Consider the following 22,966-nt stretch of genomic DNA (forward strand, 5'->3'; position numbering starts at 1 on the left):
TTACATAAATCTTACAAGGCTAGCGTTAGAATTATTTATTTGTTTATGGTTGTGTATATTACTATATTTACATGGGGAGTCAATAATATCAATGCATCATCGTTATATATTCTTATTGCACAAATATCATATGAATTAATTAGCGGATATAGTACTTAACGGTACTTATGTAATATCAATATATAGTATATTTTATGTTTTTATTTAGCCGGCACGACTAGGAGGGGAAACTAATATTCAATAATGATCGTGCGCCTTGTATGCGTTGGCGGAAGAGAGGCAAGGCAAAAAATAAATAGTTGCGTCTACTAAAGACTACACCACTACATCGTGTATAAATATTAATATACGTACCTATATGGTATATCTGTATGTATTCGAGTGAAGATAACTTAGGACGAAACGTTTATAAAACTGCAGCAATTATCTAATTAAATCAATCATCGATGCTCAAGTGCTGGGTTAAGAATGGCTGAAATATTACTCAATCCTCGCTAGCCGTACTCGAGCATTTTTTACATAAAGCTAAACTCATCGTTATTAATAATGCAAGAAACTCTATAATCGTGCTTAAAAAGCAACACTGATCGTATTTTTCATATAAAATATATAATATATTATAAATGATATCATCTATTGCATGAACAAGTATTGCTTGATGTATATATATATATATATATATATATATATATATATATATATTTATTGTATAGTAATCATTGTTGCGAGACATTCAGAAACACGCGTAATTGCAGCTCACGCAGGGAGTAGCTTCAGAAAAAAATCACGTTTCTGAATATGTCGAATAATAAGCAGAATCAAGAAAAGATGAATGACATGGGGGAGAAACGAACAAGTCGACAATATGACGTTGATCATCCGCTCGGATGAATCGCATTCGGCGAATCGTACGTTTACTGAAGCAGCTACGACGGTTTCAGTTTCTTGTAATTGAAACTGGATTTGACCAATTGGAAGTTCGAAAATAGCCGCGTTGAAACGAACAAATCTCGATCGCATCGCAGTCTCACGATCGTTTGTTACCTCCAGTCGGTAAATTCGTCTCCCTTATCCGGGCCTCGAAACCGAATCCTGCGCGCTTTTATACAATACTGACACTTATAAACCGCCACGTCCGTCGTAAAACGACCAGATATTTACTGTAATCAGATTCCCGAGATCCTCGCACTCAAACTCACACACATTCATGTATAATCTGTTCACGCTGTATAAAGATCGGCGATTAACGACCCTTGACCCTTCAGTTGATCCGGCCCTTGTGCGTCATGTAGCTTATACTGTCGGACAACAGCTTTTCGCGGGCAGCTCGTCTCATCCTGGAGCACATGGCCAGCAGGGTACCTGCCATCATGCACAACAGGCCGCAGACCAGTCCCACAACCGTGCTGACCATCGTCGATCTCAGACAGACTCGATCACCGGGTGTCGCCTCCGAGGCGCCTGAGGAGAAGGAAAAGTAAGATTTTATTGCAGGTGTACATTTTCCGCCATCGAAACCCAGCGCCTCGTCGTCGATACTCACTTATGTCAACCGTGGAGTTCTTGAAGGCGGCTGTATCCGCGTCCGGCTCTCCTTCCTGGAGGACTCTGAGGGACTGGAAGAGGTTCACGTTCTCCGAAAGACTCGTTGCCGGGGTCGATGGGCCCTCTATCGCGTCCGCGGAACGCTTAGAGACGGTCTTCGAGTTCCGCCAGTGGCACGGCTGGCTCTGGAGATTAAAAAAAATCTGGCATTAGCTCCGGAACCGGTAACCATCTCCGTCGGTTCTGGCAGCGAAAATACCCACCGGACATCTCCCGTGGCACATCCTGACGTCGCACTCTATGTAGAGCGCCGGAGATCCGGTGAACCTGAAGGTCTTCATGTAGGCGAAGACCTGCGTCTCGAAGAGAGCACTCTCCGACCACGAGCCTCGGAATCTGCTGATCAGCTTGTCGTCCACAGGACATCCGTACTGGTCGATCAGCTGGATCCTTTTGTTACCTCCGTTGTGGGCGTAGCAGTCGTTCACGACGATGTCGAAGCCGTCTGCAACGCCAAGAGGCGGGCTACAATCACCTCCGATTCTCTGCTCCGGGATTATCTCCGGATTGACTTGACCTACCGTATTTACTCCTCATGTAGATTATCAGCGTCAGTGGATCCCCCACTCGAACCGGCCCAGCTACTCGGGTTCCTGTCGTTCCGTAACCGTATCTGATCTCCATGTAACACTCGGGCGGCTGCAACGTGAAGACTACGGGATTCCCGGTCGCCACCCTTGAAAGAAATGACCGATATTTGTGCCAATTTTTTCCCCCATTTAATAGCAATTCTATTTTAGTGATTAGAAAAATCGACAACTCACTCGACGTCGAGGAACGGGAACGTCACCGTTTTCCAAAAGTCGTAACCGTACTCGCAGGTCACTTTGAAATGCTCGTCGAACTCTTCTTCGATCAGAGGATTGTACTGGACCGTCACAGTGTTCCACATCAAGTTTTTCTAGAATTTTTAACAATTTTTTATTCAGAAGAAGAAAAAAAAAACAATAAATAATAACGAAAGGGGCATTTGGAAACTATAAAATGACCACAATATTGGTGATTTGACCTGTTGTATTTTATAGCTTTCTAAAATTTCATGATGTTCACGGTTGGGTGAAATTTTTACGAAATTTTGTTAACTCTTGCGAAAGTCGGACGAGTCGCATGCTGTGATTAATTAATATATTGTTTAGGAAAAGCGTTTCGAAATTGGAAATTCAAGAATCTTTTTTTTTTTTTGTCGTTTCAGTGCTAAGTTTTACCGACGTAGTATCACGGTCTTTTTTGACGAATTTTTCAAAATTTGATTATATCACGCGTAAGTAACGCGTTTAATCAATTGCTCACCGTAGGATTCTTGCGGCTGTCTTGATGATGAGTGTTTTCGCCAAGAGTGCCACATCGGTTTAGCTGAATGAAAAATTCGTAGTAATCTCTGCCGGTCCCGTTTACGTACATGCAATCTGGGTCGTAGGAGTAGCCTGAAGGAATGGAAGCAAATTATCGCTAGTAAATAGCGTAATATCATAACTGTGTGCGGGGTAGAGGTATGCGGTAAAAGAAAAATAAGAAGAAGAGGAGGAAGGTGAAAAAACGGGAAACTGACGGCAAAAAATTCAATAATATCCAGTTATTTGTGCGAACGCTGAAAGGTGTACAACTCTACGGTAATAAGATATCATGGATATCATGGAAGCGGAGAAAAATTGATTGTTTTACAGACTGAACACGCGCGCTCGTACCAGCCTCTCAAGTATTTCACAAACACTTGTATACACATTCACCTGCGGAAACGCTAATTAGCCGCCGCGAATTAAAATTAATAACTGCGAGCTGTCGAGAGACTTGGCTGCAAGCCTCACATCCGTTTCCTCGGAGCTCTTTTACAAAGTGTTATAAGATTTCTCTAAACAGTTTAAATTTGAAATGCATTTTTTTTTCAAGTATTTTTCGCACATTGTCACAGGATTTTGCCCAATTTCCCGCCTGGGAGTGAGATACCCTAAATTTTATGTTGAGAAGCCTCGCGCTCAATGAATTTTTACCTATTTACACTCTATTAAAACACCACTCTGTGTCACTCTTGTACATTTAAACGAGGATCCTAAATTTCCTCTAAAACATGTAAGAATTGCATGCCTGAGACCTCTAAAATGGAACGTGCTTTTTTTTTAAATAATTCTTTACGGAGGCTGCAACTCCATTTTTTAATTCTCTCCATCTTTAAGCAATTTTTTTGTAAATTTGAAAGATGAGTAGGCTCAGCAGGATCTTGAGTCAGATGCGCGTTGCGCATAACGGAGGAAGATTAATGAGCAAAGAGTTGAGTTAAAGCTGCATCGGCTGCAATCCGCAATAAGTGCGAGACACCAAAGGCGGTCCCCATTAAAATACAGCCGTATAGGATTTTCCACCATCGCCAGTTTATGGATCGTCGATATTACACGCGGACGCGAAACGAGGCCAAGGCGCATCCTACGCTTCGTTGGATAATATTTATGGATTGTTATTTCAGAGGAGGGAGGGTGAGGCGGAAAATCGCTTCTCATTTTGCAAGCTCATTTTCAAAATCGAGAAATTCCAGGCCCCAGAAGTGCTGCGTCGTATCGCGATGATGAGGCTGATCAAATCTAGGAAGATTACAGCGTTCGATTAAGCATGAAGATCGATAATTAACTCAGCTCTGTACCCGCCGATTAGACTCGATATATCGAACGTAGTGTGTGGATCCAGCATGAATGTACTTCTTCATGCACCTTGGCTATAAATTGATTGCCTTACATATACACTCTCGTTTTTCCCGTAACACGCTCTGCAGCGGAACCCGATCTCGCCGTTTATAGACGTCTTACGATATTATACCGCAATATCGTTCTTTCTTTTTCACATCACGCATCTTTATTCATCGTCGATATTTCCTTTCTTTTTTTCTTCTTCTTCATCTCTTCTAGTTCCATTCCCCTTCTCTCTCTCTCTCTCTCTCTCCCCATATTTATTACCGTAATGGCAACTGCGCAGGAGAGTGATTCATCGCCTGCTTCACGGGCTCCACGCTTCTTTGAATATTCCTCCACTCTTCTCGTTACCGTTATCACACTTTGCACTCAGCTGCTCACTACCACACCAGCTCTTGATCACGACTGTACACGTATACTCACCGGTGTGTAAGTACCTTGTCTGAATCTAGCCCAGTTATTGCATCGGTTAGCTTGTGCAGTGCGATAATTGTGAGAAGATCTCTCGGCCCTGCATTGAGATTTCTATATCAAGACTAAATAGAATCGGTCCTAAATCTTCCCACCGATAATTACCTGCTTCTGTTACGATCTTTGAGCAGTTCATTTCGACAAATGATGCGTGGGAATTTTGCAGCGTAACTAACAATAAGTCGGACCACAGGAACTAAGTGTGACGGCACGATGATGCATGGAACTGTCGAATCCGCACGACAGCTAGAGCTAGAAGCGAATTTTCGTTGATCGTAAAATTTCATCTACCTCTAGTCAGGATCGTTCGGAATTCCTCTCCGGGAAGCCACTCCCTGTAACCTGCGCCGCGGACTCTTCCACAGTTGTATGTATATGAATTTAATTTGCAATCTCTAGTCACGATAAGGAGGTTGCCGATCTCGCGGACTGGCATGAATATGTTCCGTTTACCCGGTCGACCCGTTAGAAGACGAGACCAGAGCATAAGGCCTGTATAAATTATTCCTCGAGCATGAGCATGGCGAATTTACGGCGGTGCATGCAGTTACACGTTGTACATCTGGTACGAGTTAGGCATCCAACGACGTTCATTGTTCAACTCGCGTATACCGAGCAGTTAATAAACCGCGAACGTATAAATCTCGTTATTCCGCAGTCCAATTAAAATGTAGGTAGGTGTAAGACCCCAGCGAGTGGCAAGGTCACACGCCGGTTGTAACGCCTCTGGCTTGGAGCGTGTGCGCCATGCCGGGTAATTCATGCACCGTGAACTCTTTGCGGAACAGGATGATGATACCCAACGAATGGCAGGGGGCAATCCTCCGTTGCCTAATTTCGTTTCTTATACCTTTATTACATTGTCTCATCGCAACCTGACGCGCGAGCGGCTTGAATATCAATTTTCCATGTCGTTATCTCTCACCTGCCGAGTAGAGCAGACCGGCGAAAGAACCGTTGAAACCTATCCGGATCTTCATGTAGTCGTCCTGGCACTCCGCCTCGATGTCTGCAACACACGAAGAACATTCTGTTATAACGATTTTGCCATTTTTAACATGGGATGCACTGGAAAAGGTACATTTATCGACTCGCCCGTATTCCCGAGGAGGAGAAGACGTTCGTTGGAAGACCTTGCGCGAGTTTTTCAGGGTCAACGTAATACGCGTCGCTAGAACGGTCTGCATCGTCTTTTTCTCCTTCGATCTTACAGTCACGCGCTGCATTCCTACATCGTAGATGAAAGCGATAGTTCCGTGGAGGATGATGACGAACCTCATCAGCGATGAGGGAGCCCGATTACGGCGATGAACTGGGAGGTGTTCACGGTGGCGTAACGCGACCTAGCCTGTAGCGAACAGCTCGCGGGCTTAGGACTTGTGCGTGACGTAAAAGTGAGTAGCGCGATAAGTGAAGCAATTAAAAGCCGGGGCGAGGGGAAAGGAAAGGATCCTCTCGGGTACGGTGCAGGAGATAGGAGAAGAGCTCCGAGGTTGAGGCACGGTGTAAGGCAGTAGTGCCGTCGGTTCGACCGATACCCAAGGCGTGTTCATCCTCCGTTAAAACGGCCGATATGCCGTGCACAGAGACACACACACGCACGCACACACACACAGAAAGTGAGAGAGAGAGAGAGAGAGAGAGACTCGTACCACTTGTATAATATATTCGTTTAAAGACAATGAAAACGGGGCTAGAATACCGGCTGTGGAACACGTTGCCCAACCATGCGAAATCCGATATCATAACTTCAGTCTAGCTATTCTTCATTACGATCATCGTTTCTGCCATATCCGTGATAGGTAGGACGATTTTTGCGGAATGGTCTGCAAGCCTTTTGCTCAAGCGCCTCTTCCAAAAGGTTGCATCGTGTTTTCGATGAATTGTACTTACAAGGAAGGTATCCCAAGTCGATCTCTCCGATTTGAGTTCTTTTGTAATGTGCTATAGTAGACTAAAAACTAAGCGATGCGTATCTTTTTTTATCTGCCATTGAAGACTTTAAGGGGGTATAACGATCCTCTAACCAAACCAACTGGAAAAGTTTTCTCATAACGAGAAATGTGAAGTGTAATTTTCTCAATTGAAGAAACAAAAAATTGGCAAATCGCTCCTTGACATGCCTTACTTTGGAGGGTGGTTTCACCCCCCTTAAAGTGTTTAATGGCAGATAAGAAAAAATACGTGCTTGTTATTTTTCAGTCTATCATAAAATGTTACAATAGAAACCAAATCGGAGATCTCGACCTGGGATACCTTCCTTATTAGAGAAAAAGCCGATCCTGGCTATCGAGTGATGAGAAATCGTGAAAAATGGAGTTAGCAAGCGATGGGCGGACAGTTAATGATTAGTACCGAGTGTAGATTACGAGGAAAGTCCAACGTACACGCGATAATTACGCTGATGGGTAAAACGTTACAAGTGCCCAGATATGAATAGCCATAATACGCTTATGTAAGAAGATGAGAGCATTCACCGGGATTTGATGCGCGCTTATACATGCCGAGGTATATACGCCCATCTAATAGCCCCACCTATTTTTAAAAAAGTACGTATTCGCCATGCAAGTGCAGGCTGGTACTCAACCCATCTTCCGCTGTTCATTTATCCACTGGGAGTAAATTTATTGACCCAATTATATGCACGTGAACTTGACTCGACGTTGAGCACTGGCTATACGGTTAAAACCATTTTTATTATCGTAAGATGTTATTATCGACGAGTTTGCACAATTGTTTCAAGCATTTATCTATACGCTGCAGCGCTGTGAAAGTCGTATGGAGGTTGATTGGAAAAGTTTGCGGCCATTGTTTCCAACGTCATTTCGAGCGGTACCTTAACGCGTCAATTTCTAGTTAAAATTTGAAGAAAACATTCGATGCTCGAACAAATTTCGATCTCGAAGTCTGTGCCGTGTGGCTGATCTTGAGCAACTTCTGCCGTCATGCGATACTCGCAATTTTACTGTCGCGTCTGGGCGCCGGGCGTCATCCGGGGACCGTTTTAATTGCGCGTTCGCACGTCTAACGGTAGCCCTGGTCTCCTTGGGACGTTGACGGTTTCTTACTTCATGGCTTCGGCCTTAGAGTTACTTAGAGCTCGAATTATCTTCCAGCAGACTGATGACAAGCCGAGTCCTAGCCTCGGGCTTTTTGGGGAAGCGAATTACCACACGCATACCTTCAAACGAGCTTCTCGCGACCTTCGATGGAATTTAGTTTACGGTCGTTAGACGCGATACGCCTTTCCTGGATGACGTTCGTGTGGGCGTTTGGATATTATGCAGATTTAGTACATCGATGACGGATACAGTTAGCTTCTTCGCTTGCCTACCGTTCGGTAAGTGATACACATCGGCTTTTAAAACCTGTTCCGTTACTCCTGTGGGCGCTTACCAGAGAAAGAAAGCAGCAAAACCAAAGAGAGAGAGAGAAAGAGAGAGAGAGAGAGAACAGAACGGAATAGAATAGATGTTTATTATCTCATGAGAGTATTTCCCTGGGGTAAGTTGATACATAATTGTTCTACATTGCCAAGTTGGTTGGCTAATAAATAAGCACAGAAATGAAGACACTTGAATGTAAACTGCTTAATAATACAAGAATAAATGATGAATTATTCATATTATATAATGACGTTAACACTTGTACACATATGAATAAAACAAAAGTTAATTAATTAAAGATACAGGACAAGTCAATGAGCGTGTAGATGAAAATGAGCATAGAACGGGAACGAGAAAGAAGGTGAAAAGAGCAGGTGAACGACGAGTGAACATATTATGCTATTATTCGCTCACTGCATGCATAATTTCACTATTCAAGGAACAAGGAAAAACCAGAAGTCTGCGGATCTGCGACGACATTTTGTAGCGATGCTGGACATACAGGCATGCAAAAAAAGCGGTTTAGAATCCTGTTTTCACACTACAGGTTCAAAGTTCACAGAAAAAAAAATATTGTAATATAATATCCAGTTCGAATTTCGAACTAGAAATTCAGATTCGTGATTAACGATTCAAAAGCCCTTGGATACCATATTAGGTGAAAATATTACGATTTAAAAAAATTTTCAACCACTATAATAGATCCACCATTACAAATTTTGCAACTCTGACCTCAGATTCCTTATCGGCGATTCAACAAATCTTTGATTAAAAATTTTCATAAAAATCCAGAGAGTCGATGGTTTTAGTCTTACGATGAATTATCGTTTTATCGAAAATATTTCAAATTTTTCGAACCATTTAGAGAAAATACGTGTAAGTGGAAAGTACGTTTTCCTAACTGTCAATTCAGCCCGTTTAATTGATATCATTCATTGTGTGTGTATTGAAATATTGAAGTATCGCCGTGAAAGGAAGGAAGATTAAAAAGAACGAGCGACATTATTGCTCCGGACGTGTATAATACTTTGCGCAATATCCTGTGTCAAGATTTACCGGGGCGAGTCCAACAGACGCGTATTCACCCGCAGTCTACAGTGTAGGTATACGTGTATCTGGAAACACGTGGATACGAGTAGTAACAATTAAATGTTGCAATTAAAACGATTGTTCGAGGCCTTTTAATAGGCTTTGTTGTAAACCCGCCGGGTTGAATCCATCTATCCGAGTATACCTACGGAGTGTAAGACCTTTTTACTCGAAGGGGGGCCGAGCGGTTTGTAGAAGGGTTTCGCAACATCTAACTTCTATATACCTTCAATCTTCACGCGTCGCGTGGTATGCGTGATATTCTCGTGATATTCTCCCGCTGTGTTGTAGAAAATTGGCTTGCGACTCATGCGGAGGCAAAGTGCAAACGTGGAAAGACCGACGACTCATCCCGTCGAACGAACATCAGGCCGAGTACAGACTTACAGAGACGTCTTCGTCAATTTATACGGGAAAGGCGAAACGGATGGAAATTAAACGGTGGCAAAAAGTTGAATTATTGCACGCCGTCTCTTATGTACCTACTCTCGACGTATTTCACCGGAGGAGAACGTCACCGCATGCGATGTACTCGCTAGGCTTGTTCATTTTTTCAAGTTTTTTTCTTTTACTTCAAGGTGCCACTAGAAAAATTCGAGACAATTCCTGAAAAAAAAAACTGCCCTAAAACCTGGAGGAAATGGGAAAATATTCAGAGGTCGCTACCGATTATTATAATATTTTTTATTTATTTCTATGTCTACACCTTACGGACGTATATACTATATACAATACATATATATTAGTTTATTTTTTTCGTATCGTGGTCCAATTAATCAATGTTTATAAGTATCAGTGCTGAAAACGAAACAGGGACATTCTTGGTGATGCGATAATCCTCTTTCGGTAGAAAAGACTGTTACCCAAATTTTTCCGAGGCGATTAATCTGTCGCATAAAAGACGACAACAGTCAACTGCGAAATTGTTAGGCGCAGTTTGCTGTTGATTGGTATACGATTAATTGGACCAGGATGCAAAAAAATAAAAACAAACTAAGTTATATATGTATAGGTCCGTAAGCTGTACACACACATAAAAATATGTAAAAAATATTACAGTAATTGGCAGCGAGCTCTAAATATTTTCCTACCTTCTCCAGGTCTCAGGAAAAATTTTTTTTCAGTACTTGTCACAAATTTTTCGAGCGGCGATTGGAAAAAAAAAAAAAAAAAAAAACAAACAAGTCAAAAGATGAACCATCCTAATACAACTCACTTTTCGGCTGAAAGCTTCGGGAAGCGTTAATTATTGGAAAGAATGGAAAAACTTACGCTGAACGCGTGTCGTGTTCGGACGGTAGCGACGGTGCTCGCGGTCCCAGGTCTCCGGGTGACGCTTCCAGTCCTCGTCCCCCAGGAGTCCCGTTCCTCCGCCTCCCCCACCGCCCGCCAGACCCTGGAGACCTTGGAGGGTTTGGAGCGCCTGAAGGGTCGGAGCGGTTGGCCTCGACCTCACCGACGGTAGCGGGACGTAGCCGCCGTTCTCTCCCACGTAGACCACCTGCGGGGGATCGAACAGTTTCGTTACCAGATGAGAAAGAGAAATTGCACGGGAGAGGAAAAACGGCAGATTCATTCGCACGCATTGTTTAATGTATTTGCGAAAGCGTTGAAACGTCGAACGAACATCAGGAGTCCTGTCTCTTTTTGCAATTATAATTCGGATAATCGTGGGGTCAAAAATTTAAATAGCTGCATAGCAAAGGTCGCGAATCTGGTTCGTGCTATTTCAAAATATAAATAGTAAACGGTAATTTAGGTATACCGGACAGGATTTCCGACGATTCGGAAACTTCGGTTTGATCCTTTCATGCGCAAATTTTTCCTCACATGCGAATCACCTTGAATTTTGAACACATCGGCTTTTGGTTTCACTGATTACGAATCTGAACTCGAAATTCAAAAATTCAAAATGGCGGATCCAATATGGCGGATAAACAAAAACAACAAAAAGAGAGGTTTTGAAAAATATTGTGTAAAATCGTTTGACGTGTAATTAGGTTTGTGTAATAATTGGCATGCGGATTTTCACGGTAGATTAGCAGAAAATGCTTTTTTTCGTGGAAAAGTACGAATATCGATCATTTCTTTACATGTGCTATTCTTCCAATTAATATATAAATAAATTTGATTTTTTTTTAGACTCATAAATATTTTAGGGACCATGTAGAAGCAAAAAACTCGGCAGTTGTTACCATAAAAATAACTAAATAAATTTAAAAAAAACACGGATCGGTAAGCGTCAAAGCGTGAATTAACGGGTTAATACTTTGCAATTGTATACCGAATTAGAATGTTCGCATGTATGAGAATTGGATATTGTTGCTATTTGTTGTTATAATTTTTTCAACCTCCGTAACAAAAACGATCATACTCTGCACGTGATCGCAATCACGCGGCGATGATCGCCTGTGCATGATAAAATTTCATACGGGAAGAGACGCGACGTTAGATCGAATTAGACGCAGGCGATCGATTTCCGCGTGGGATAAATTATAACCGTATAGATCGCGTCCCTTTCCATTATGATCGATAGTTGCATATAATATTGTAGAGCTGGGGAATTGCATCCTATGAAGTCGTGCAACCGCACAAATGACGAGACGCGTCGCGACGCCGCTCGTCGCTTGCCGATATAATAACGGTCGTGCGGTCAGCTGTCGAAAGTAGTTACACTTCCACAATTATGCACATGCATGGATCGGTACGCGCGCACACATTTACACTGTACAATCTGTACATAGCCTACATAATATCAGCTCCTGGGCAACTTCACCGTTTGATCACTTCGATCGTTCGTTCGCTACGCAAGTACCTTAGACTGCATATTTTGTCGACAATATACTGCAGCAGCCTTCCGGAAATAACGAGACCGAGTATAAAAATCCCCTTGCTCCGATTACGTCATGCTTCTCGGCACTCGCAATTATCGTACGAATTGATTGAAATTTTGTTTTCATTTCTTTAAGGGGTTGATCCTAGTCAGGATTTTTCAAAAATTGATTTTTTTTTATTTCATTTTTGTAATGTACATATATTCAAGCATGTACACGGAAAATTTTAAGACGATCCGACAAATATTCTCCCAGTGACGCGCACATTTGCAAGAACACTCCGAAGCGTTTGAAATTTGATTTTAAAACTTTGAACGCGTTTTTCTCAAAACTATTTTTGTAAAGTCAGTTGGCAAGATTTTTCGGAAACGGCTGAACCGATCGGTGTACAAATTTTTACACCAGCTTTATGAATATATCTTTCAGTCCTTGATCGACGGTTTTGTCTCGCCGGTAAATATTTTCCATTTTATAAACAAATTACGGCAAATTATTAAAAATTTTTTTGGGAAATCGAAATTTCTTTTCGATAAGCCGCCGTTTTGTTCGAAATTAATATTTTGCTTATTCCTTCGATTAAATATCAGATAATACCGTGTATTAACTAAATCATTTTGTTTTCTCACTTCACCCAATTCAGTCCAGAAATATCTTGTTAGAGGTGCTCCCGGAGATCGGCAGCTTTAAAAATGATTATTTTTACAAATAAAAAATATGAGACCGAAGTTCAATGCTACCCCAATATGTACATGAATTTTTATATCAACAAATTGAAACGTTTCTTCGTGAAAAATCCTTGAAAAATCGCTTTTTCCGGCTTCCTTTGAGATCCCCGGGGTCACGACGAGCAGTCGGGTCATTTATTGTTGGTCAAGTTTCTACATTTCCACGTGTCTCCTGCTCTTCCATTTTATCTTAACACTCACCGCGTCGTGATCGCTCGCATCATGTACCAGAGCTTCTCGCGTCTCGTTAAAGTTGGAGTCATCATCGTCGAGTTCAGGACCCGAACCACTTCCTGCCCAGTAATCTTCAGTCACGTCTTCCGCGACGGGTTCTTCGAGTCTCGCGTCCACCTCGGGGTTATCCTGTATCGCATTTGTTGCCTGGGAAAAAATTTGCAAGGTGAAATTTTCCCGGTGTTTCGTAAGTGAGAAATTTTTCATTTCATTTTTATCATCGATATAGGCTTCAGTCGCTACTGATCTGACAGAGAAAAAGCTTGGGTTTATCGTTCACCTGTACTTGAAGCGATGACAGTGTCGCTAGCAAGCAAATGACGCCGAGTCTGTAACAGAAAAATTGAAAAAATGATGAGTCTCGTGAATAATACGTGATTCGATGTTGATTTTCGAACCGTCGAAAACAGCCGACAAAATTTTTTCGAAATTTAGGAAGATGAATTTTGAATAACTGCAAACTTAAACCCAACACAGTGGCAGTATTGGATCGGCCATTTTGAATTTCTTAATTCCGACTTCAGTGTCGTAATCGGCAAATCTGAAATCTATGGATCACCTATGATTTTGTAAATTAGATCGTAGAAAAATGTTCCCCTCAAAGGGTTAAATGAACGCGATTTCACGGGGCTTATCGGAAATCGGTATGTCAATCTGAAACGAGCCGTTCTCGAAGACGGATCGTGCGTGTCGTCGATCCGAGTTAGCGATGATGCCGGTCCATGTACCAGCGGCAAGTTGTCGGATGGGTTGGTTATTTGCACCTTGTTTGCTCTCGAGTATCGGTCACTGCTCGAGACGGTCGTTACTGATAATCGCCGGTAGTTCTTCCTCTAGCCTTATAGCCGCAGATCGCGGTACAGCGATTGGGAGGATTCGAGATCTATAATTAGGCGGCAATTACCATCCTCGCCGCGTATCCATGCAAGGATGAAAAGCGGAGAGGTTGGGAACGGAAAAGAACGGCTCGTCATCGATTATTCTACCCATTCCTCACTGCCAACCGACCTCGGTCGTCCTTGCGGTTCCGTCTGGCTCGCCTGCACCGTTACAAGCGCACCTATGCAGGTGAAAAAAATTTGTGCCAGAGGTGGGATCGAGTTGGCAAAAATTTTCGACCTCGGACGTTGTGCGTCATTTTCCTTTCTTTTTTTTTTCAATCAAACGCAATGGAATACAATTTTTGCATAATCCTCGATTCCTGGATTCGTTTCTGCGCAGATTCCCGAAGATGTTGGAGTTTGAGAACCGCAAGTTCGTCGTGAATATGGAAATCCCGTAGGCAAAAGGAATGGCGCAATAATGGCGCTGTTACGGAGGCCAGCTGCAGCGAACGACAAAACTGTGCGATTCAAGTCTGCACACAAGCTGCACTAATCTAATTAATATCGCTCCCGAGTTCCGGGCACTGGAATATAGAGGAACAAACGGGTTTCCCGATCCGCCTCCGGCGCATCGGTAGCGGCGGAAGGCAGAAGGATTGGCATACAGTGGTTGAAAAGTAGGAAATTATCGAGAATTGGTGAACGTTGAACACTGTTTCAGTCACTCTGTGGTTACATAATGATTTTTTTCCGTGTCTTATTACCTCGGTTAGAAAATTCTGAGTTGTTATAATTTTCCTATGTTTTCTCACAGTGTTGTTTGATTGGTTGAATTCTTCCCTCCTCGATTTCTTGAACGTAATATTTTATGGGTGGTAGCGTGGAGAAGGAATGATTGGCGAGTAGCGTGAACGCGTCTATATTTACGATTCTACTTCTATGCGTACACAGATATCTAGGTACAGTACACTTTGTGCCTGTACCGACGCGGATGCGACCAAAGACAGGAGATGGAAATCATTGCCTGGAAAGATTTCCCTGTCCAGCTTGAATATTTCCGGTTAACGGTTGAACCACTTTGTTTTTTATCATGTGTGTCGGCCGTGTTTTTTTTTCTTTCTTCGCCATTATTCTTTTCACCGGTGCTGGCCAGTCTCTCTTGATTCACAACTCCCGATACCGTTCAATTAGATTGAGAAAAAGTTTTGCATCCTCTTTGTTTTTGTTTTTTTTTTCTTTTTAAACTCTTCGTTATTCAATGAAACGTGAAAATTTATTGATCAATTAATATGTATATATGTATATAAGAATTTACGTCTATTCGGTGGGAAACTTTTCCAGACTCAACGTGCGACGAATAACAATTCTGAAATAACACTGTCTCAACCTTTGACGTGTCTCGTCGCGCGGAGACAACGGTATTATATAAATTCGTGTGTAAAAAGGGGCATGTGAATCATTTCAGCGAGAGAATTCCCGTTACATAATTTCGTTAATTCAACCAGCTTCTTATTCTCTCTGTTTAAAATTTGAGACGGAAAGTAGCCTGTAATGTTACAGAGGTACATACGTATACATACAGGCATGCCCGATCTCGTCATCGAGATAAAATTACACCTCACCTTGTTGCTGGACAAATTTGTGCCTTGGTTTTACGTATTGTACATGATACGCGAAAACAATTACCCGTTAATAAGACGTTTCGTTATTTATTCATTCATTTGTTTATTATTTTTTTTTTTTTTTGTCGTACACCCTCCGTCACTTGTTAATTTTTGTTTTCTTACATCATTATTGTTATTATTGATATTTATTTTTTTGCCTCCCCTTATCCGTAGTCGGGAAAAAAAATGGCTTTCTTCGTACAACAGGAATATAGCCAATTACCGTTTATTAATATTTGCATCGAAGCGCGCGATGCTTTTTAGAACGGGAATTTCTAGTTACCCGTTTGCTGGCTCTGATTTTGCTGCTGCTGCTGCGCTGTACTTGAGAATGCATGAAACGTTGAATCTTATCTAAGTAGACGAGTTAACGCGGATCCTAATTATAATTGCATGCTAATCTCGGGTCTTTCTGCCACTTAAGAACTACTCGGCTGCATACCTGCTGTTCTATCTTGGCTTATTCTTCTCGCCTATCTCTCGGTCGTAACTGCAAATCCGAAACGTTAGAACAGATATTCCGTTTCTTGGGGGGGGGGGGCTCGTTAGAGAGAATTTCGAGTTTGAGGTTGAACATTTTTACAGTATTACCGGTGGTACAATTGTTCGCAATTATCGAAGACTACGGCTATTCCCTACGGCTAGGTTTCCCGTCCCATTCCATCCCATCCCATTACCCTTCACCTTATAAGCGTGACGATCAAGCTTCTCTAGGAATAGCATTATATATATCTATAAGAATAGGCGCAATTACGCGGATTCAGCGTTAAGCTGCTGACGCCGCAGCTGCGATGCAGAAGAATATTTTTCCCGAATTAACCCGTTAACAATGATTCCAACTTGGCTGCTGATATCTGCACACTTACGAAGATCATAAAACTGCCTTGTCGTGGACTTGAAATTTTCAAAAGCAATTGCGAAAATCGGGAAAAACTCCGAGGCTATGGAACCGGGATTATTCAGGGTGGAGAGTTGGGTAGCAGAAAAAGGAGGATGAGTCTTCTGATTATCTCGTTGTTTCGGAATACACATCCGTTACATTGCGGGATCGACGCGAATCGATTTCCCACAGTTTAACCACCCGAAACGCAATCGGCGAGTCTGAAACCGCGATATTCTCAAGCCTGATCGATATTCTTTTCTATGAGAACTCGATAGTCCGACCACTAACGCTGATTACATAGTATACCTGGTTTGTCGGATTCACTTCACCTTAGGCCAATTATTTCTTCTCGAGGTTTTATCAACCGTGACGTCATCCCCGATAATTTCCTCGATTTAATATGGGAAACTAATCAACGGTTGATTTTATTTAAAACTTTTTTCTACCATCCTGGTAATCCTTTGTTTCCTAATATCTTTTCCGTCCATTTTTCGATATCGTCATTCGTTCGCGAACTGCGAACACTGAGGAAAACACGGAGGACGTTCAGGGAATTCTTTGACCGCGAAGACATTGCATCTGAATAATTTATCATTCAAATCAACCGATCGTGATAAACTTGAGTGAGTTCTGCCAATTGCGGTAAACACATTTTGCCGTTAAACCGGAAGCTGAAAATTCAACAGACGCATCGCGAAGCTTCTGTATAAATTATTACATATTTTTTTACACACTTCTCAGTTCATTTCTTCTCGTTTATCGAGCAAAATCGATAGAAATTGTAGAGAAAGAAATGGTGCATTGTAAATCAGGACCTATGATAAATATTCCTGGGCAGATTTCTTGGCGTCCATGCTTCCAGTATAACGTATACACGCTGTAATTAATTTAACGAGACTGTAAAGTTGACGATTACCAGAACCGTCTCGTGGAACGGTCCGCTATTCTTGGGGCTCGCCCATGAACCTCCGGCTCCATGTCGCACTTCTTCTTGACTCGCGGCTTTCCCAGCTCATTGTGAACAATTCAGGAAGACGATCCCTGGTGAAGGCGAACGTCGATGATTGCAGAGTGATCGACGTGTCGTTTCGACATCGAACTAATGTCGTCGTGAAAAAGATCCCCCTTTCAAACCATAACATGCATCACAATTGGCCTAAAAACATTTCCCACAAGGTTTTCCCCACTTTCGTCTATCGATCGATCCGATGGTATCGAGCTTTGCGAAGCCGGTTCCATATTTTTATTTCCATATTTCCTCTCCCTCCGCTTTTTCAAAATCCGACGCAACTTTACGGTCCGCATAAGCCGTATTCCCTGTTATATTTCACCTTGAGTTTTTTACACACAATGCTCTAAACGATCATAAGTGTGCAAAAACCAAAAGGCCAGACGCGTTTGCTACTTTTGGACAAGTCTTTCCGCCGTGGTGGGCACAAGTTGTATTACTTGTGCACACCATCTTCTAATGGCTTCTAATTTTTTTTTACTTCCTTTACAGTAGTGTCGGTCTAGCTCTTTTTTCATGTATTTATCCCTGTGCCATCGGACTTTTTGAGGTACCTACTCCGAACTTCTCACCATGCGCATGGACATCTCTCTGGTATTACGCTTCTTCAACGAGACTACATTTACTCGGATGACAACTTTACGATGGGTGTTCCGTCCTTCCTGGATGAGGAAGTCGTTCTTGCGTCCTATTTTTTACTCCCTTGCCGTGTTTTTCATCAACAATATGCGTAGCCTTTGCAGGCAGAGGTAATTTGCCTTTATGACAATAGACGATGCGAGTCTTTTTTATGTAGTTTCCCGTTTCTGCTCCTTCTTCTTCTTCACATTCATTCTTTCACGGTGGGCACGGTTCAACCATGTTTTAAGAACGTTACGCAGGAGGCTAGCGAAGTAGGGATGGTCAGAAGTTGGTTGAACCTGGACTGTTCCGTCGACCCAGAGATCTAAGGTACCTAAGAGTCGGCTCGAAGGGTCACTGCACTAGGCTTTGTATCCTGTAATGACTCTCAGAATTCAGTCAAGGTGGGTATAATTATCAACACTCGCTCTAATCGCTGTCTCATTTACTTTCCCATACTGTTATTAACGCGCGTTTTTTCTTCGAGTTCAATTTATTCGCAGCTGCCTGCTGAAGAGATTTCGAAACCCAAAGAAGAAACAATTACTCTTAGTCAATGGAGAACAGGGTCTAATTTTTTTGCCGCTTCTGGATTACGCATCCTGACTTGCTCTCCTCCTTCTTTGTTCTTCTATCGCCACGGGCTTCGCAAAACCTTACATCCCGTTTCCACGAGTCAGGATCAGCATCGAAAGATTCCAAGCGCGTCGCTCCGTGTCGGTTGAATCCGTTCGCCGCGTCGATTTTTCGGAATGCAAAACCGGACACGGAAATCCTTTCGCGACTTGGATTGTTATAGTGCGAACGGATGTAGAAATCGAGTCTCGCGGTGATGTTCCGTTTGAAACAAGGGCTAAAGGGTTAGAAGCGCTACTGCCGAGAGTTTCTCCGTGTTCGTGTAATATACAAAACGCGTCGATAGGATGGCTCGCATATCTCCGATAATTTGCAAAGAGGAGATCCAACTGCCGGGATGAAATAGGATACGGTGATTATTCTGTCCCGTAATTTTTCACACCGTAATAGTGTAACGGTTCCGCCGATACGGAATAAGCACATAGGTACCCAGATACCGATCTCGTAAAAAGATTCGCTTCAAAGTCGAGGAGTGACGCAGCATCTGGCGGTTGTACGCGGGGGACGAAAATCCAGAACAAAGCGATCACACGGCTTTAAAAGTTAACCGTCTGCCCTATCTAACAACGTCGTAACCGTCGTCAAACCGTAGGAATCGGCATCAACTACTCAATTTGCATGGTCTATATAACACCGAGTTTTGCAGCTTGCCGCATGACAGACACATTCGTACCTGAATATCGAAGCTACCACCATATATTTTTCCGTAGGTATCCTTTGGCCGGAATGATTTTCGTCAGTGTCGCTTATTCGTTTTTCTTTTTCCTTTGTGAAACGTCGGACATCGTGAAGCTGCATTCTTCATTCACGGAATGATTGCAACGTGACTTGACGCCCGTGTTTTCCTGCTTTGTCAAAGCGATTCAATTAAGGAACCCAAGACGAGGACGAACGAACCGTTCAATCGCATTTACCCATTTCAATTAACGATACTCCGCGGCTCGTCAGCCGGACGCACATAACTGTATGCGAAATGGCGTTTTTCCCAGAGTTTCTTCACCCTTCTGCCATAAAGTTTCACGCCCCAGGAGGAACAAGCGGTTCTGGGAAGATCGAACAGTGCCGCAGCGCTCGACGATGGTAAAAACAACGGACATAAAAGGGTAAATGGGGGTGCCAAAGAACAACAGTAAAAAAATGGTAAAAACGCTAAAATGATGCAAAGAGAGACATTTTTTCCACACTCAAGAGTTGCCCCGAGTCATCAGCTGCGTTTTGTACAGTTACCCAAGAAGCATCTGCTGGCTCTTTGCGCGGCAGCGATGCTCGATCGCAATCAGAACCTCGGAGTCCTTGGGAGCCACCGAGAACCTGGATTTTCTTATCAAGGTCTGCGATTTTTCTGCTATACCATACAAACGATTCGGCAAAGGTGCAGAAGGAGACACGCAACGGCGATTATGGAAACAAACACGGAGCGCCGAGCTTTGGCTAATGCTGAAAGTGAGAGGCTCTACTTGGACCGGAACCAAGGAACGCGCACCGTTAAGGTCAACGGACAAAGTTCGGTCCCAGGACCAAGTGTCGAACAGTTCTGGGAAAAGGATGAAGATCAGGATGAGGAAGAGGAAGAGGATCATCTCCACGGGGCACTGTGCCGCAATTGGCTCTGAAAAGGGTCGGCATGTCGGGGCGCGTAATGCCGGTACTTGACGATCGGTTCGTTCGGTTTATAGACGGGCATCCCAGCACCTACGATCCCGCAATCATCGCCCACCTCCGCGAACTGCAGGGGTAACCTGGAAGCGGAAGTTTTGCCGAGGGATTGCCGGTTTTATATAGTGATCGGCGCAGCCCATCCTTTGCCTGCTCCCTCATCTTACTCGTTCGAACGAATTCCCTTCTCTCGCTCTCCTCCAGCGGGACCAAATTTCCAGCTGTTCGTCGATCTTCGTTTTAACCCCCGTTCGCATTCCTTCCGATTTTATCCATGAAATAGGAATAGAGTTTACGAGGACATTAAATGGGTATTACACTTTTGCCCTGCGGGAAAAGTGCGAGTGTGAATTGTCGGACAACTGGCTCGCAATTTTTGTCCTTTGGCATCCATATGCCGGTGACCGACCGGTTATCCAGCTAATTTCATTTCTTGCTCCTCATTGCTGACCGGCAAGTTAACACCGGAGTTGGACAGGTTCGCGAACAGCTAGCACACGGGTTGTTTTTCCTCTTCGCTCTCCTAATGTATGGCTATAATTATTCCCTCACACCGTTACGGCAGTCACGCGAACAAAATCGTACTGGAGTCGAGAAATCGTCTTGAAAATCTTTTCGCATTTAAAGCTTCAATGGTGACGATTTACGACCGACCACAGAAGTATGGTTGCCTTACTCCGCGAATCCAAGTTGGATGATGCTATTCCGATTACACAATCGTCCAAATTCCAGGGTAACAGCGACCGCTCGATCCGCTCTATAAGTCGAGGTAAATCGCCGCAAATATGCGTGGAGAAAAAAAAGTAGCCAAGGATCATCACGATCGAAGGAAAAACGTGATTTTTCGCGCAAGCAATGCCTATTCGCACATCGGATCCGGTACCCGCGTCGAATGACGCTAACCGTCCGCTAATTTGACGCAAATCGCTCTCTCGAGGACATGGAGGGAAAGCCCTGCGGTGAGCTTCTTGCATCCCCCGAGCGCCGGAGGCTCCGATTGAAACGTTTTTAGGATTGTCAGGCTGTACTTTGCGATTATTGCCAGTGTTTTGTAGCGCGGTGGTTAAATTGCACTTCTTGCATGCTCGCTGACGATCATTGGAACCTTTTATTGCGACAAGCTACCCTATTTCCCCGCACGTCTCGATCGCTTTCGGAACTTGATCTATCACGCAGGATCAATCGAGGGCTCTACAAATCGTGGAAATCGCAGGACCTCGTTTCCGCGATCCTGTGGTCTAGCTGTAAACCGTTCATGACCACACCTGAACGTACGAGGAACTATTTACGAAGCGCTAATGTCGCACACCGTGGGCGGTTATGTCGTCAATCTTACAGTCGACCGGCTCTGCACGCCGCACTGGACCTAAAGTATGAGCTACGCGTTGTGGTCGGTATCCCGTTTTACACCAGTCAGATACGTATCTCGATCACGCGCATGGAGTGGAGTCCGCATGATCGACAGACCCGTGATTATATGGCCAGGGAAAAATCAGCCCCGGGAAGATGAGCTTTTCTCGACGTGCTGAGTCGCCAATAGAGGAGAGAACGGGAGTTTATCAAGGACAAAGAAATGCCGATAATCGTTATCATTCATTTGGGTCAATGCACTTACGGTTCAAATAGGCAGATCTTCACGCGTCTAGTCATCTTCGTCCCAGGATCTTCTGTTTGTACAAAATGACGGTGATCCTGCCGCGCAGCTTTTCTCTTCGACAGTATCTTCGGATCACAAAAAGTCCAGAAGCTTTTGATCACTTTTTGAAAAGCACTGTTCGCCGCGATGCGGGGTTGTTCTTTTCTTCTCCTCACGCACTTGTTTATCTCCCAGGGTCTAACTTTGATCTATCCGAGGATCGGGATAAGCCAGGGTGGAAATTCTGGCCAAAGTCGACGACAAGTCAGTCGAACAAATTTCGGTTCGCGGATGGCGAAACTGCCTGGACGATTCGTCGCAGATGATCGTCGACTATTACTGGTTCAACCCGGCGAGCTCGAGGGGCGATCATCAGACCTCGGCGAAGGATGCTTGCTGGGAGAGGCACAACGGTGTAGTGACACGGTCTACGAGATTCCCTCACTTTTGTAATATCACGGGTAAAAAGTGAATTTACCAAGGTGGGGAACCGCCGCTCTAAGCCTGTCCCTACGCCCCCCTTCCCAGGGCCGACCAATCCAACGGCAACATTCTGGAGCAGGCTCTGCATCTTCCTACGATTAGACGTTGCAGGCATTGTCGACGTCAGCAGTTCGTCTCCGCAAATACCCGTTTTGCATCGTCTCCATCCCCTCTTCTCTTCTGTCGATTACCTCTTGGATTCCTTGGTCTTGTCACCCTCTAGCGAAATGAATCACCTGACCTTTATCAGCGGCGTAGGATTTTTAGCGTTGAAGGAGAGTTTCAAGCAAGCGGGCTTAACCCAACCTCTGGAGGGTTAAAGTAGGTTCCAAACGGACTCTACTTTGAGCCTAACCACGGTAAATCGGAAAATTTCTGACATTTTTAGCCTCAACGTAGGGTCTGATATTGCATTGAAATAGAACCTATTTACTGTCTTTAAACCCTACATTGGAGTTCCTGCGTACGATTTAAATTAGGCACTGAATTTCGACTCGGGAATAGGCGAAGTCTTGTAGCCGACAAACCGAGA

At 43.6% G+C, this 22,966-nt stretch overlaps 1 protein-coding gene and 1 long non-coding RNA gene across 2 annotated transcripts in view; one reads left to right on the plus strand and one right to left on the minus strand.

Annotated features, from left to right (window-relative positions):
- The window catches only part of LOC138190641 (uncharacterized), an 83,056-nt gene that overhangs the window by 47,972 nt on the left and 12,118 nt on the right, over positions 1-22,966 (plus strand). The window lies entirely within an intron of this gene.
- Positions 6-22,350, minus strand: LOC124214279 (uncharacterized). Its single transcript, XM_046616519.1, has 11 exons — positions 21,931-22,350; positions 13,303-13,351; positions 12,990-13,169; positions 10,502-10,730; positions 5,680-5,763; positions 2,896-3,029; positions 2,370-2,506; positions 2,127-2,281; positions 1,809-2,050; positions 1,544-1,730; positions 6-1,461 (listed from the first exon to the last, which is right to left on the minus strand). The coding sequence occupies exons 1-11, from the start codon at positions 21,963-21,965 to the stop codon at positions 1,262-1,264; spliced, it is 1,632 nt and encodes a 543-aa protein (XP_046472475.1). The 5' UTR covers positions 21,966-22,350; the 3' UTR covers positions 6-1,261.

The sequence above is a fragment of the Neodiprion pinetum genome, chromosome 3, assembly GCF_021155775.2.
Source record: "Neodiprion pinetum isolate iyNeoPine1 chromosome 3, iyNeoPine1.2, whole genome shotgun sequence".
Lineage (NCBI taxonomy): Eukaryota > Metazoa > Arthropoda > Insecta > Hymenoptera > Diprionidae > Neodiprion > Neodiprion pinetum.